Source organism: Nelumbo lutea, chromosome 8, assembly GCF_056320005.1.
Source record: "Nelumbo lutea isolate HS-2025 chromosome 8, American lotus-T2T, whole genome shotgun sequence".
In the NCBI taxonomy this organism is placed as follows: domain Eukaryota; kingdom Viridiplantae; phylum Streptophyta; class Magnoliopsida; order Proteales; family Nelumbonaceae; genus Nelumbo; species Nelumbo lutea.
Genome location: NC_142691.1, coordinates 1,456,768 through 1,474,265, shown reverse-complemented (window position 1 = coordinate 1,474,265; position 17,498 = coordinate 1,456,768). Strand labels below are relative to the sequence as shown.

At 39.2% G+C, this 17,498-nt stretch overlaps 1 protein-coding gene across 2 annotated transcripts in view; it reads left to right on the top strand.

The window, feature by feature from the left end:
- Nucleotides 1-17,498, top strand: part of LOC148842103 (nuclear pore complex protein) — a 77,818-nt gene that overhangs the window by 7,929 nt on the left and 52,391 nt on the right. For both annotated transcript variants that reach the window (XM_088959757.1, XM_088959756.1), the window contains exon 4: nt 6,734-6,854. In XM_088959757.1, the coding sequence (XP_088815883.1) occupies nt 6,734-6,854 (121 nt within the window). The remainder of the gene's footprint in view (nt 1-6,733; nt 6,855-17,498) is intronic.

The window sequence follows — 17,498 nt, the reverse complement described above, 5'->3', positions numbered from 1 at the left end:
ACAACCCATGCAAGCGAAAGATATGTGTAAAGAAGGCGAGGGCAACTGAAGTGGCATTGTACGGGTGTGATAGAGGAATGAAGAGCGCGTATTTAGAGAAGCGGTCGACTACCACAAAGAGAACTGATTTGCCCCCTACCTTGGGAAGTCCCTCAATGAACTTCATGGAGATGTCGACCCAGATCTGCGATGGGGTGGAAAGGGGCTGAAGGAGGCCTGCTGGGTGTAGGTTTTCCCATTTGTGCTGTTGGCATGTGGAGCAATTCTGGACAAAATCTCGAATAGAAGTCTTCATACCTCGCCAATGGAAATCAGTCCGGACGCAGTGTAGTGTTTTTTGAATGCCCTCATGGGTGGAGTTATGGATGCTGGTGATGATGGTGGGAATCAACGGGCAGTCTGCTGGAAGATGAACTCGTCCCTTATACAATACCAACCCGTCGTGAAGTGATCAATCGGGGTCGGCCGTGCTAGTCTGGATCTTCTGTAGTAAGAGCGACCATTCCGGGGACTGTGGTGCTGCCTTCTTAATGTCGTCAAACAGAGAGATCCGAGGTTGGGAAATGCTACATAGAACCATCGCGTCTTCTTCTTGCCTAGACAAGGCATCAGCTGTGCGATTAGAGGATCCCGTCTTATATTCCACCTGTAAGTCAAACCCGAGCAATTTGCTAACCCAATGCTGCTGAGGGGAAGTGGTGAGACGCTGCTCTAACAGGTATTTGAGGCTGTAATGATCAGTTTTGACGATGAACGACCGTCCCCACAAATACGGCCTCCAGTGTTGGATGGCCCGGGCAAGGCCGATTAGTTCGCGCTCATAGGCTGGAAGCTTCAGATGTCGGTCGGCCAATCTGCTGTTGAAGAAAGCGATCGGGTGCCCTTGCTGCTGTAGTATGGCCTTGATACCCACTCCGGAAGCATCACACTCGACTGTAAATTCGAGAGCGAAATTAGGTAATTGCAGGACAGGGGTTGAAGACATTGCATTTCGCAGTGATAGAAAAGCTTCATCAACTGTGTCATCCCACCGGAAGGAGTTTCTCTTCAACAGGTTGGTTAACGGGGCTGCCAACACTCCATAGTTCTGTACAACTTTGCTGTAGTAACCCTTTAAACCGAGGAACCCGCGTAAGGCCTTGGCGGATTGAGGTTTGGGCCATTATGTTATAGCCTGAATCTTGGAACTATCAACTGTGACACCCTGCCCATGGATGATGTGGCCGAGGTAAAGAACCTGTCGTTCCTCGAAGGAGCACTTGGACCGTTTCAGGAATAAGCTGTGTTGGCGTAGGAGTACGAAAACGGTCCTCAGATGGTGGACATGCTCTACCCATAATTTGCTGTAAACGAGGATATCATCAAAGAAAACTAAAACAAATTTGTGCAGATGGGGCTGGAATACCTCGTTCATTAGTGCCTGAAATGTAGATGGTGCATTGGAGAGTCCGAATGGCATGACTAAAAATTCGAAGTGGCCATGGTGGGTGCGAAAAGCAGTCTTCTTCACATCACCGAGAGCCATGCGAACTTGGAAATGTCCAGACCTGAGGTCCAACTTAGAGAAATACTGGGCACCATGCAACTCGTCCGGTCATTGAGTTCTCTATAGTCAACACAGAACCTCCATGTTCCATCCTGCTTTGCCACCAACAGAACCGACAAAGAGAAGGGGGAGTGACTTTTGCGTATGATCCCTTGGTTCAGCATCGCTGTACATTGTTTTTCTATCTCATCCTTCTGCAAGTGAGGGTAGCGATAAGGCCTGACAACGACTGGTGCTGAACCCGCCACCAAAGGAATACGATGGTCGCAAGCTCGGGAAGGGGGAAGGCCCTTCGGTTCCTGGAACAGATCTGAAAACTCGGCGAGAAGTTTTTCCATGGCTGCCGGTTCTGTCTGGAGTGCATGAACCTGCGGTGTCTTTTCTTTAACCCTGCAACCGTGCCATGAAACTTGCTTGCCATTCAGGTGGAAGGTCATGGTGAGTGCGCTGAAGTTTCACAAAATCGGGCCTAGGGTAATTAACCATTTGACCCCGAGAACAATATCGAACCCATCCAATGAGAGTACAAATAAATCAACAAGAATTAGTTCAGAATTGACCTGTAGTCGTGGCCGAAGTTCCATTGGAAGTTTTAACTGTAGGGCTGCATGTTCACTTATGAAGTTGTGTGTGCTCCCTGAATCGACGAGAATGCACACCGGATGGCCTGCGATCTATGCCTGTAACTACATGGTCTCAGAGATTTTAATACCAGTGATCGCATGGAGAGAGATCTCTAGTTTGAATGTGACGGGTTCCCCTTCCTCCTCTTGCTCATCTATGAGAAGGCAAAAAAGCCTCTTGCATCTATGTCCTGCCGAGTAGAGGTCATCACAGTTGAAACATTGACCACTCGCTCGGCGCTCTGCCATTTCTGCCCTGGTCAAGCGCTTGATGGGAGGAGTGACCATGTTACCACCTGTACTTGTCACTGCTCTAGAGGTGGTGGTCGTGGGAGGCTTCATTTCCCGGCTGGTAGCAGAATAGGGGGTTGTTGCTGCTAGTCTTGGGGGCACCCACGAGTTCGGTGGACGACCCACATTAAAAATTCCGCGGCTGAGCAGCAGCTTGCGCTCAAATGTGCAGGCTAAGTTCATGGCTGTGACCAAATTTGGGGGATTTTGCATCTCGACATCCACTCGCAAGGGTTCTGCTAGCCCTGCTGTGAACATATCTACTTGCTGGTCTGGTCGCACGGAGGATGCCCTCGCGAGGAGGGTTTGGAATTGTCGCTGGTATTCAGCAACTGTTCCGGTCTGTTTAAGTTTAATTAGCTCGCCTAGTCGGTTGCTGGTCAATGGGGGTCCGAACCGAAGAAGGCAATAGGATTTAAACTGGGGCCAATTGAGCCCGGGTGCTTCTTGCTCTAACCGATAAAACCAAAGCTGTGCTTCTTCTGTTAAATGAAAGGCGGCTAGGCTTACCTTGTCCTGGTCATTTGTCCGTTGATTCCGGAAGAACTGCTCGCAGCGATACAACCAGCCTAGGGGGTTTTCGTTGCCGTTGTACGATGGGAACTCCAGCCTGTTGTACTTGGGGATGATGGCTGCCCCATGGCCGACGGACTACTGTTAGTCGGAAGACTCCGACAGATCTGGCTGGCGGTCGTTAGCTGCTGTCCCTCCGTCAGAGTTCCTTTCCCTACTGGAAAGAAACATCTCCATTAGTCGCCGCAGTTCTCGCACTTCACCTTTGATCTCACAAACTTCGGAGTTGGTCTCCACGAGTTGGTGCTCGAGGTCGTGGACCCTGGAAGGTAGCTGCTCGAAATCTCCCATGATGCCTTGCTCTGATACCAAGTTGTTGAGGGCCCGGGAATAGGATCTCGTCACGGGTCGGTCCACGGGGAAAACCTCCTGTTTTCCCTTGTTCCTTCCTGCTCGTGATGAACCTATCTTGGGGCCTTTGGTGATTTGTCCAAGAGATCACCAACTCTCCTAACTCACTCTTGACTGAATAATTTGATATCTCATTCAATAATGGGGTCTCCTTAAATAGGAGATTACAAGAGTCCTAATCAAGGGGAGTCTCCTTGCTGAATAGGGAGACTTCCAGTTCTATCTTGCTAAGGATAAGATAAGCTAATCCTAATCTGATAAGCTACTAACAAGATAAGATAAGCTAAGCTAATCCTAATCATTTGCAATTTGTTGATGACATAATCATTTTTTGTGAAAGCTGTGATGAATCTAGTTTAAGGAATCTGAAAAGATTGGTGGATGAATTTCAACAAGCCTCCAAACTGAAAGTCAATTGGGGGAAAGCTTTGTAGCGGGAATCAATATTGAAGGTGGGGACATCCAAGCCATGGCAAATCTGCTAGGTTGTGAAGTGAAAAATTGGCCTCTGGAATACTTAGGTTTGCCCTTGGGTGGGAATCTGAAAGCTGAAAGCTTCTAGAAACTGGTGGTAGAGAGGTTCATGAAGAAGTTGGCAATGTGGAAGATAAATTTTATATCCTTGGGGGGAAGAATCACCTTGATAAAATCAACCCTAGCAAACCTACCCACTTATTTCCTCTCCACCTTTAAGATCTCGATGAAAATAGCTAGGAAGTTGGAGAAGATTATGAAGGATTTTTTGTGGGAACCAGGTGATGAAAAGAAAGATCATTTAGTGAAGTGGGAGCAAGTTTGTTACCCTAAGGAGCAGGGTGGATTAGGTATAGGGGACCTATTAAAGAAAAACTAGGCCCTTCTAGGGAAATGACTGTGGAGATTCCCTTGTGAAGAAGAAAGGTTGTGTTACAGGGTCATTAAAAGCTTACATGGTGAAGCAGATAACAGCTGGGATGCAAAACTAAACTCCATCCTCTCCTTGGACGGCAATCTTTGAGGTATATTCTGGGAAGACCTTTGGGTTGGGGATGTGCCTCTTATGATCAAATTCCCAGACCTCTACTCCTTATCAAACCATAAAAACAAGCCTGTTGCTTGGTTTGGTGTGCTTTCAGAGTCAGGGATCTCTTGGGATTTTGGTTTCAAAAGAGGGCTGAAGGAAAATGAGTGTGAGTTTCTAGTGCTTTTGATTTCAACACTTGAGAGGGTCTACTTGGACCAATCTATAGCTGATTGTAGAGTTTGGTCCCCAACTTCTGATGGTTTATTTTCCTGTGCATTTTTCTTTGGTTTGCTCACTCACATTGATCCTATGGGGGTGAACTTCATAGTGAGAGAAATCTGGTCTAAACCGATCCCTCCAAAAGTACAAGCTTTTTGTTGGGAAGTGTTCCTAGGGAAGGTAAACACTTGTGATGTGCTACAGAAAAGGAGGCCAAACAATAGCCTCTCTCCTCATGTGTGTGTCCTTTGTTTGGGATGTGGTGAAACCTTAACCCACTTACTTTTGTCTTGCTGTTTTGCTTCTGGTATTTGGAATGTTGTTTGTTCTCTCTTTGGATGCAGATGGGCTCCCCCCACAGGATGTGGTAAGTCTATTCAGCCCCTCTTTCCTGTGTCAATTGAAGAAACGAGGAAAGTGCGTATGGAAGGCAGTAAGAGTAGCTACAATATGGACTATATGGGAGGAAAGAAACCTAAGAATCTTTTTAGGAAAAAGCAAAACAAAGGAGGAAGTTATTGGAGCCATAAAAATCAGAACTGCACATTGGGTGAAGACCATGGAGATATTCAAAAACTACTCCACAAATGAGATACTAAGAAATTGGGCTGAAGTAGCACAAACAGTACATGTAAGTATGGAATGGAAACCACCGGCACTGAACAAACTAAAACTGAACTTTGATGGGAGTTCTCTTGGCAACCCAGGAAGGGCAGGCATAGGGGGTGTGTTTAGAAATCATCTGGGTGTGGTGGTGACACTCTACTCAGGACCAATGGGTTTTGGTGACTCAATACAGGCTGAATCTCTAGCCCTACTTCAAGGTCTAAAGATGGCTGAGCAGATAGGAACAGCAGACTTAGAAATAGGAGACTCACTATTAGTCACCCCTTGGGCCAAAAACATCACATCAGTGAAGCTCAAATTTATCTTCAGAGAAATTGACACACTTGCAAGGAAGTTCAACTCTCAGTTTGGTTGGGTCAAACGGGATGCAAATGGGATGACAGATACCCTAGCAAAACAAGGGGCAAATAGATCTTCATTGTACTGGGCAGAATTGTAACTGATTGCTGGAGGTTGCAGTTTGTCCCTCTGCAATCTTTGTCTATTGTTACTTAATTTCTCTGTTATTAATGAAAATTTTTTGCTGATAAAAAAAAACTTGCTTGGCAATTAAGACCTCTAAACATTAGTTGTTTACCCAGACTAACTTTTTACCCCTGACATATCACTGTTGGCATCTTCAGCTAACTTATAAAAAAAAATCTTGGGCTGACAAGTGCAAAAAAACAACTTTGAGTTTGAGAGTTACCACTTTGTGGAAGAAAATGCTGAAGGTTAGGTTTGTATCCAGTCCACCCTTCCAAGATAATGGATAACCAGGACCAACGTTAGGGGATGACCCTTATCAGTATTTGTATCTTGATCATTTGTAATTTTGTATAAACAAGATAGTCCAGCCAGAGTTGAAGTATTACCAGTGGAAAAATGTGGCACCAGAAGGATAAAAAATCTTGTTGAAGATCGTAAAAATCTTTATTATTGCATATGTTATTTTTTTGGTTTTGTGATTTATTTTGTATTTGAAATTTAGAATCATGTTAAGATAGTCTGATCTGAGAAGGAGTGAGCCCTTTCCTTGAAGGAATAACTTTTTTGTATGACCCATATAACTATTATAGAAATTGTTAAAAAACGAGAATTGTGAGTATGTAACATTGGAATTTGAAATGGTAGCAACGCAAGCTGTTTTATGATTGTGAAATGATTGTTGCTTGATTAATTGGGAGTTGACCATTCTTGTAATAGGTGCAGTGCTGGCATGACAGGGTTATTGTTCTATATTCTATAACAAGTTATTTTCTGTTATAAGCTGACCAATTAAACTATTATGAGCTCAGAATTATGCAATTTAAGTAATGCTTTTATGTGATTGTTCTTATTTTCCCTCCTGGAAGATACTATATGATGCCAACGACTATTTTAGTGGTATATACTAATGACTGGGCCTTGAAGATAAAGAAAATAAAAGAACTACAAATATTAGTGCTTACATTTGTTTCATTTTACCATATTGGAAGTTATAACATGATGTGATTGCATTTCTGTGCGTCACTTTTGCAGGTATGGGTCGAATGGGAGGCAGCGGGCTGTGGAAGATAAATTAATGAGACAAAAGTCTCGTCTCTTGCTTGATGAAGCAGCTTCTTGGTCTCTTCTATGGCACCTATTTGGGAAAGGAAATATATCTCTAACTGTTCTAAATTTTATGTTATTTATACTGTGTGTGTCACGTATATTTTTAATATCATTCCCCCCTCCCCTCTCCCCCTAACCAAAAAAAAAAAAAAAACTTGAACTGAAATGTTAAGATACTCTCTAACGCTCCTCCAACTCCCAAAATTAAAAAAAAGTTCATTTTTTCTTTTTCAAAAAAAATAAAAAAACTGTAATAGACCCGAACCTTCCCGTCCCATATCTTTCAAAACCCTACATCTTCTACTCCCTATTTCATTTTCTTGTTTAATTTGGTCCCCCAAGAGAAAATTCCTGGCTCCACCACTGCTCACCTGTGTTCCTCTCTGGCCCCTTTATTTATGGAACAAATGCCAACCTGAACAATCTAGCCATGTGTAAATTTGTAGATGAATTTTGTATATTTATGCAATTAAAAAATTGAAACTATCGATTGAAAAACCTCCAATATTAGATGGGAAAAATAGATTAAAAGTCTAGATTATTTAGTGGAAAATTTATTATAAAATGAAGCAGCATAGCTGTAGGATTCATAGAATGGAAATGTTAGTTTCTCTCTATTCAAGGATGTTTCATTGATTATATTGGAGAGGAGGGAGGTGATTGTCTTGTCTGAGGTGTCTCTGGGAGCATTGGGTGGATCAAATTCTCCTCTTTGCAGGGCATATAGGATTTGGCCAGCAATAGAGGGTGAGTTAAGGGTCTTGGGAAGTGATTAGGAGGTTTGGATTGAAGAAGGATCACCTAATCCTAATATGGAGGGAAGTGAGGGCGAGACCCAAGGAGCCTTGGGTTGATGAAGTCCACTGGAGTAACAAATTCATTTTATGAACTAGATGGGTGGTGCATGTACTTAGTCATGGTGGCCAAAGTGCTCAGTCTGTTTTTCTTAGGTGGAGATTGGAGAGAAATTACCTGAAGCCACATTCAGGCGTTTATACGAAAGTAAAAGAACAAAAAACTAGAGGATTTCTATTAGTGATTGTGAGGAGGAGACCTGTGGGAGTCTTGTTCGAAGGTTGAAGACGAAAGGCTATTGGTGGAGAGAAATCTTGAGAAACTGTCTTATGCCAAGGTTTTAAAATCAGGTACATTGTTAGATCTGCTTAGATATAGCGATAAAACAAGGGAAGAGTGCGGGTCAAGTAATAGGGGTGGTTACTCTGAACTAGGTGGGAGTGGGATTAGCAGTGCTTTTAGCAACTCGTCAGATAACCTTGACGAGTTGGCCTTTAAAGCCCCTCTTCGAGAGTTCATCAGCCCCCAACAGAAAATGATTCCATTGGTAGACCAATGCCTTGATCTATCATCGTCCCTAGCCACTGGTACTGAGCATCCGATTGGACTGAGCATCCTAATCCAATTTGTAGTGGATCCTAATCCAAGATACACAAGAAGGAAGTTTGATGATAAGGATTTTATAGATAAAGGATGGGGGGCTGGATTGTGAGCGGTTGGAGGATGAGTCTAGCAATTCAGAGTCAGAGGAAGATTCGTTGGTCGGTTATGAGATTGGAGAGAAAGGAACGATGGGAGAGTTGGAGGATTCCCTATGGACAAACATCTTATTTATTGATGAAGAAAAAATCTCAAATGAAACATGCTCTTTAGACACAACAGTGGACGACAAGAATGGTAAACTGGTAATATGGTAGAGTACAATATGGAAGTCGAGGTGGGAAAACTAAGCCCAACGAAGAGTGGACCAGACCCAAATTCACAAATCACACCTTAAGTAGGGTGTCTACAAGGGATTAGACAAGGATCATTGGAAACTTGTTAAGGGAAACCTAGGAAAGGATAGGCAATAGAGTCTTTGTGGTAAATAGAGAAGTATATCCTTTACAAATGATCTTGTAGCTAGGGGTGCAAACGGATCAGATCATGATCCAATCCAATTCGTGATCCAATCCTCTTTGGTAGAATTCGGATCGCTCTTGTTCGGATCTTAGGATCAGATCAGATAATAGGATCCGATCAGAAATCGGATTGGATTTAGATCACCTCTATCCGATCCAATATATGTTATATGTTTATTTATATAAATATATAATACATATATGTATGTTATTTATTTATTTATAAATATATTATTTATAGTATATTTTTGTAAATTTGTTATATTATTTATTTTTTATAAAAACATGTATATATATGATGAAAATAATTAAAAAATACTTGTATTTTTTTGTTTTTCTTTATTTATTTTGGTATATTTTAAATTTCTTTTAATAATTTATCATTTTTTTAAAGAAAAGAAATCGGATCGGATCAGACCCGAAGATCCGACTTCCTGATCGAATTCAAATTCAGATCCTTGCCTATCATATCCGATCAGATCTGCCATGAATAGAGTTGAATTGGATTCAGATATACCCTGATTCGAATCTGATATGATTTGTTTGCATTCCTATTCATAGCTTAAACCTCAATCCGGGTAGAGGCTGAGCACCAACCTTGTGATCATGGAATGCTTAATGTGCTTGTACCTTCCATTATGCAGACTTCAGGTATTGGTGTCAGTTCAGTTTTTATACTAATATGTACTCTTTACCTGTGTCTAATGTTCCAGATCCCAAGGTTTGCCCTTCATCGCATGATGATAGTAGGGCCAAAGAAGAAGATTCCTATAATAAGAGAGGGGAGGGCAAGGATTAAAATATTGACACGATACGCCCGATATCGATATCAGTAGGGGAAGATCAAGGATTAAAGTATTGGTATTGAGTATCGTATCGGACAACTCAGATATGAATACGCTTTGGAAATGCATGGGTACGGACAGGAAATATGATAAACTTGGATACACTAAGGAAACACATGAAAATTTCATAAATACATTAATAACACTAAATTTATGGTCAAATAGCCATAAATAATGTATAAATATATAAGAAATATATATTTATCGGTGTGCATAAAAATATATTATAATTGATAGCAAAATGCGCAGATATCATACACAATGCATTAATTAAGAGTCCAAGATGGACTTATTATATTTATCCTAATTATTATATCAATTATTTTCTATTTTATTTTTCTTTACATTTTAACATTAACAAAAAAAGTTAACCAAATGTTAAATTCTCAAATATAAATTAAATTATTATTTAATAATTTCTGAAAATATATAAAATTGGTTAAACATTCTAAGATATATATCATATGCAAATTCATAATTTTAATTATTAAAATAACTATTTCGTTTTTAAAATTTTTATTTGAATATTTTTTTTGAAATTAAAATTAAATTTTCATTTAAATGTAAATTAGTGGATTTGATAAATTCAATTTGATAATATATTCTTGAATATTTTGCAAACATTCTTTTATTTTTTTGTAAATAATAAATATGTTGTCATTTAATGCAAATTAAAATATTAATTAATAATTATATCATATATAAAATTTGTAAGATATATATCATGTGCATATTTATGAATTTTATGTAGTAAGGTAATTATTCTATTATTAATGTATTATTTGTACAAAGTTCTTTAGATTAAAATCATCTTTTGATGTAAATATATTATTTTGGTACCCCTTTTGATGTAAATATATAATTGATAGATTATTTATTCCATTTTTTATAAAATGCTAATTTTAAATATTATTTATTTTAATTTTTAATTGGTGTTGTTTAACACAAATATTGATTATTTATTTTATCGACATTAATAACAATTGTGTTATTTCGTTAAATATCACAACGCATGGCATGGCCAAGTGGTTTGACGGAGAGTTTAAGGTTCTCTGCGCCATGCGTGCGGTGTTCTGGGTTCAAATCACGCTATTAGCAGCGTTTGCATTTTTAGTTGAAGGCACTACATGTTGGCCCATACAATGCGATACGGGCCGATACGCACTCGTATCGGTCTATACGCGCGATTTATAGGATACGTTTCCATTTGCAACGTATCCTATATTGCCCTAATCCGATACTGATACGATACGCCCCGTATCACTCCTATTGGACGTATCGTATCGATGCTTAAATCCTTGGGAAAGATACGAGATACGCCACGATTGGCATTGTATAATACCTGTCATGTGTATCGGACCGGTACAGAACTGTATCAGCGCATATTGCACAATATCGGCCAATTCGTACCGATATAGAGGCGTATCAAACCCGAGTTTAACAGAAAAGCACTTCACTAGAAAAAGGGATTTCACGTGATTCAATCCCTGAAACCAGGGTCACCTAGCGTCTAGGAGCGCAAGATCTTAACCCTCTAGCCACCTTCTATTTCGTGATAATAAGTGAAATAAATTATCTTTTATTAAAATTAATTCTTACATTCAATCTAAACAAATAGTATATTCAATAACTCCAAGTACAAATTAAAAAGAATAATATTCAAAGTTATTATTTTATAAACCAATAAAATAAATAATTTACCAAATACACATATATAACTGATTTTTAGTTTCAATAAATTTATACAAATAAAAATATTATTAATAGAATAATTATTTTAATGCTTAGAATTATTTATGTAGATTTGATAAATTATAATAATTATTTTATAAATTATTAATTAGTTTTTTAATTCGCATTAAATAACAATGTATATATTATTTAAAAAGATAAAATATTGTTTACAAATCATTTGAGATTATAATATAAATTGAATCTATCAAATCCACTAATCTACATTTAGATAAAAGTTGATTTTTTATTTTAAAGAATCATAAAAATAAAAATATTAATAATGGTAAATTTATTTTTGTAATTAAAATTTATGAATTTTCAAATGATACTCATCTTCAAAATTTTAATAGATTTGATATATTTTAAGTTAAGATTATATATTTTTATAATTTATTAATTGATGTTTTCATTTGCATTTTATATAAACATATTTATTGTTTACAAAAATAAAGTATTATTTACTGAACATTTGCGAATTAATTTTTAGTTGATGTTAAAATTTGAAAATAGTAAAATAAAAATAATTGATATAATAATTCAAATATAATGGTTGCATATGTATTTTGCCTTGGATTTTAATAGAAATAAAAATTGTGCATTAGCAATAAAATTGTATAACATCTATGCATCCCGTTATATCAATAGTAATATATTTCTTCAGATATACCATTAAAATATACAAATTCTATGCATTTATATATTATTTATAGTTATTTTGACATTAAACTTGAAGTTATTAATATAATTATTGAATTTGTATACAAAGTGTATTCAAACATTTCCATATTTTTTGTCCGTATCCATGTGTTTCCCAAGCATATCCATATCCGTATCCGTATCCAAGTTGTCCGATATGATACCTAAAACTGATACTTTAGTCCTTGGGTGAGGGGTTGGAAAATTTGGGAGGTGCTCAAGGAATTTTTCGAGGAGCTGAAGAGAAAAGAAGTACATGAAGGGAACTATTGTGAAATAGAAGAGGATAGGTTTGGAACATATAAGGGGATTGTGGGATGGACCTTGGTGTTTAGGAGGGGATTTCAATGTGATGAGGTTTTTGGAAGAGACTAATAATCGGAGTTAGAGGACTAATTTAAGAATGAGGAGATTAATCAGATTATTGATGCTTTTGGGTTGAAAGAACTTCTTATGGCTCATACTAACTTGGTCCAACCTATAGGTCAACCCAGTTTGCTCTAAACTAGACATATTTTTATTCACAGTTGATTGGGAGGAGCATGGGAGAGGTCTAATTTCTAGGGCCTTGCCAAGGGTAACATCGGATCATTGGCCAATATCCATTTTTTAGGAGAGTGTGGAAGGTAGAGGCCCAACCCCGTTCAGATTTGAGAATGTGGTTATATATTGATGGGTTTAGGGGGAAAGTTAAAGTATGGTGGGAGGAGAGCTATCCAAGGGTAAATTGGGAAGGTATGAGGTTTCAATAGAAGTTGAAGGAGCTTAAAGGCAAAACCAAGGAATGGAATTTACAAGAATTCGGTAGGATTGAGGAACAAAAGCAAGCATTGGTTTCCAAAATTGAGGAGGTGGATGGAATGGAAGTCACTGGTTTGCTGGAGGAAAGTGATAGAGATGAAAAGCGGAGGTTGAGGAAGGAACTGGAGGAGCTACTATTGAAAGAGGAAATCAGGAGACAAAAATCAAAGAGCAAGTGGGTTAAGGAGGGTGATAGGAACACTGGATTCTTGCATGCACTAACAATCGGGAGGAGAAAGAACTTTGTGTCAAAGTTGGAGGTTAATGGTGTGAATATTAGCCAAAAGAATGAGATTGTTCAAGTCTTTGTGGAACATTTTAGATTATTTTTTAGGAAGGTTTTGAATGACAGAATTTGGATTGATGGTTTGGAGTGGCTCAAGCTTCTAGAGGAATCTCAGAGATGGTTGGAAAGAAGATTTGATAGTGAAGAAATAATGGATGCAATCTTCTCTATGGATAGGAGTAAAGCACCTGGTCTTGATAGGTTCACCATGGCTTTTTACCAAGATTGTTGGGAGATATTAAAAGATGACATCTTGAAAGTTTTTGATGAATTTTTTGATAGGGGTGTGATTAATCCGGGGCTAAACTCAACTTTTATTGCCTTGATACTAAAGAAAGTGGAGGCAATGCATCCTAAGGATTTTAGACCAATTAGCTTGGTGCATAGCCTTTACAAGATCATTGTTAAGGTGCTATCTTGAAGGATTAGAGCTATTCTTCCCACTATAATCTCTCAAAACCAAGGGGCTTTTGTTACGGAGGATATGAAAAGAAATGGGAAGGAAGGGTTTGTTTGTAAGCTGGATCTGGACAAGGCATATGATTTAGTGGATTGGGGCTTTTTGAGGGATGTTATGGTGGGCTTCTCACCACTGCAGCCATGTATCTTATGCCTACAGGAATTGAAGCTGGAAAGGGTAACGGCGGCAGTGGTGAGATTTGAGAAGCATTTGGGGGCAGAGGGGTTGTGAACTTGCAATTGGGCATTCATGATTCACCAAGGCAGAGAGGACAACAGGTGGAATTCTGGTAATTTGGGGTCCTACCGTAGTCAGGTTAAGGGATAAGTTTCTAGCACTTTCAGTTTCTTCGCATCTTTAGTTTGTGCAAGATGATTTCGTTTAGGTGCTGATGACTGTTTATGGTCCTAATGATGATGGCGAATGGCTTGTTTTGGGATGAGTTGGATGCAGTCCATTCAAGGTGGGACTTACCTCGGTGTATTGGGGGAGATTTCAATGCAGTGAGAATCTCTTTATGAAAAAAAAGGGGTACATGTAGAGGAAGGGGGATAAGGAACTTCAACCAGTTTATGAACAGGTAGGGCCTGTTGGATCTTCCTTTGATGGAAGAGAAATTTACTTGGACTAATAATCGGGAAACCTCTGCTTTGGTCAAATTGGACAGGTTTGTGGTTGCTCTAGATTGGGAGGAAGAAACTCCTAATTTAAGTCAAGAGGCATTGCTGAGACCTGTTTCTGATTATGTTCCAGTTTTGCTAGATGGTGGTGGTATCTAGCCCAAGAAGGCACCTTTCTGGTTTTAGCATAGCTGGTTTAAAGTCCAAGGTTTCATGGATCTGTTGCATGATTGGTGGGTAAGTTGTGAGGTGTCCAGTTCTGCCAGCCACATTTTTGCTAAAAAGCTTGCTTTACTGAAATAAAAGCTGAAATTGTGGAAGAAAGAGATTTATGGGAAGAATGAGACCCTCAAGAGGGAATGTCTATTGACTATTGCAGAGGTTGATAGAGTGGAGGAACAGGGTCCTGTTGCTGATACAGAGAAGGACAGAAGATCGAAGGCAAAGGGGTTTGAGTTTGACAGCTTGGCTTATCAAGATGAAGTTTATTGGAGACAGAGATATTATTGTTTGTGGCTGAAAGAAGGGGACAACAACACTGTACATTTTCATAAATTGGCAAGTGGAAGATGAAGGGAAAATGCTATTAAAAGACTGGAGATTGGTGGGGAAGTTGTGGAAGGTGTAGAGAGAGTCAAAGAAAACATAATTGATTTTTTTTAAGGAACTATTTAAAGAAAAGTGGCCTTGTAGGCCAAAGCTTGATGGGCTGGAGTTTGATAGTATGTCTTTGGGAGAGTTGGGATAGCCTTTTGAGGAAGAAGAATTAAGGCAAACCATTAGCAAAATAGAGGGCAGTAACGCCCATGGCCTGGATGGGTTTGCGATGACTTTTTACAAGAAATGCTGGGGTTTTTCTCAATGAGGACCTATTGAAGTTGTTCTCTGATATTCATTTTAATGGTGCTTTAGAGAGGAGTCTAAATTCAACTTTTATTTCTTTAATACCAAAGGAAAAAGGTGCTGCGAATGTGACGGATTTTCATCTTATTAGCCTGGTGGAAGTGTGTATAAAATTATTGCTACGGTGCTATCTTCGATGATGAAAGAGTAGTCGGATTTTTTATCTCAAAATATCCAAGTGTTTTTGTTGGTGGGAGGCAGATTTTGGATGGAATTTTGGTGGCTTATGAGCTTCTGGACTCTTGGATGAGAAGGGGTGAAGGGGGTGTGTTTATTAAAGTGGATTTGGAGTAGGCCTACAATCATGTCAGCTGGTCTTTTCTGGACTATATGCTCAAAAGGATGAATTTTGGGACCAAATGGGGGAACTGGGTAAAGGTTTGTATCTCAAATATGAGTTTCTCAATTATTTTTAATGGTTGCTTTCATGGAAGATTTTTTAGCACAAGAGGGATCAAGCAAGGGGATCCTCTCTCCTCTCCTTTTTATCTGCTTCCTGGAAGCTCTCAGCAAGATGTTCGAGAGTATGGAGGAGCTGAGCTTGATTGAGGGTTTCAGGATGCGTGCTGCAAGGAGCACCCCTCTTTTACAGTTTTTGGATGGCACTCTCTTCTGTAAGGCTAATCTGGATAAAGTTTTCAATTTGATTTCATCTTAAAATGGTTTGTGGCTATATCAAGTTTGAAAATCCCCTTTTTTAAGGGGAACTGTTTGCTGTTGGTGAGGGGGTGAATGCTATTTGTTAGCTGATTTTTTTTTCAGCTGTAAAGTTGGCAAATTACCAACAGGATACTTGGGCTTCCACTAGGAGAGCAGTGCAGCAAAATCAGATTGGAATCCGGTGATTGAAAGTGTGGAAGACCAAGTACCTATCTAAAGGGGGCAATGTCACTTTGATTAAGAGTGTTTTGAGTTCCTTGCCTACTTATGCCCTCTCTTTATTTCCCATCCTGACTAGTATAGTAGAGAATTTGGATAAATCGATGAGGGATTTTTTATAGAATGGATGGAAGGACTGAGGGAAAGTTCATTTAATGTGCTGGAAAAATGATTGTCAACCTAAAGAGAGTGGTGGTTTGGGGATAAGGGAGCTTGAAGTTTTTAAACAAGGCTCTTTTAGGGAAGTGGCACTGGAGATATAATGAGGAGGTGTACAGTCTGTGGAGGGAAGTTATTCATGACAAATATGGTCAAAGGGGAGATAGCTGGGATCAAGTTGATGTTCTTGCTTACAGGTGTGCACTGTGGAAAGGTATTCAAAGTACCAAATCAGATTTCTTCAAAGGAATGAGGTAGAAAATTGGGGATGGTAAGGTTTTGTTGTGACCTTTGGTATGAAGAAAATAGGCTGAAAGAATTATATATCCTGGGCCTTTTGAATTAGCTGTTAACATGGAAGCTTTGGTGGCAGAGTGGTTGACGTTTCAAGATAGGACTGCAGGTTAGTCTCCTACTTTCAGGAGGAACTTAAATGATTGGGAGGTAGAGCAATTGGCTGATCTGTTGCATAAACTTATAGTTTTATACCAAGTAGATTAAGGGGAGTTGATAAAAGAGAATAGAGAGGGTGCAAGGTTGCCGGTTTTTCAGTTGTCTTTTTATAGTAAGCTGCTGGTAGGTGGGGGGGGGGGGAGGGACGTTTTCCTTGGAAGGGTGTTTGGTGACAGCTGCTCTGAAGAAGGTTGCTTTTCTTATGTGGATGACCTCTCTTAACAAATGTTTGACTACTACTCAAAAGGGTGTTCTAATTGATAGCATTAATTGCATCTTCTGTAATGAGGGAGTGGAATCTATTGACCACTTGTTTTGCATTGTTGTTTTACTAGAGGGCTGTCGTCCAATGTTTTAGACATTTTTGGGCTACAATTTTGTTTTCCAAAATCTGTGCTGGAGCTTTTAACCAGTTGGCAGTTGAAGGACCTGAGTTAAAAAGGGAAAGTAGTTTGGAAAGTGATTCCTCTGGCATTTTTGTGGATTGTGTGGATGAAAAGAAATGGCAGAATTTTTGAAGCTGTGGAGACCTCGGAAGATATAATTAGTAAAGGATCTATGGGGTAGAATTCACTCTTGGGTTTCAGTGAACGGAAGTTTTACAGATATTCCATACAGCTCTTTTTTGAATTCCACTTTGTTATTTTTGTAATGGTTGAGCAATACTTTTTGTATAGGTGGATATAGTGTATTCACAATTTCTTGCTGTGTAGAGTGGGGGGTGTTTTTATCTTTAATACATCACTCTACCTTTTCTCAAGAAAATTTAGCCTTGATAGCAATGGGTTTTTTTATCAATTAGGTGCAGTTTGAACAGCCATAATTTAAGGTGAGGCAAATGCAAGACAGCAAAAGGGCTTTGAATTAAGAGGGAATGTTCAGATGGTAACCGGGCAATCCAGCAGTTGGCAGTAGATAGATAGAGTATGCTTCCGCCT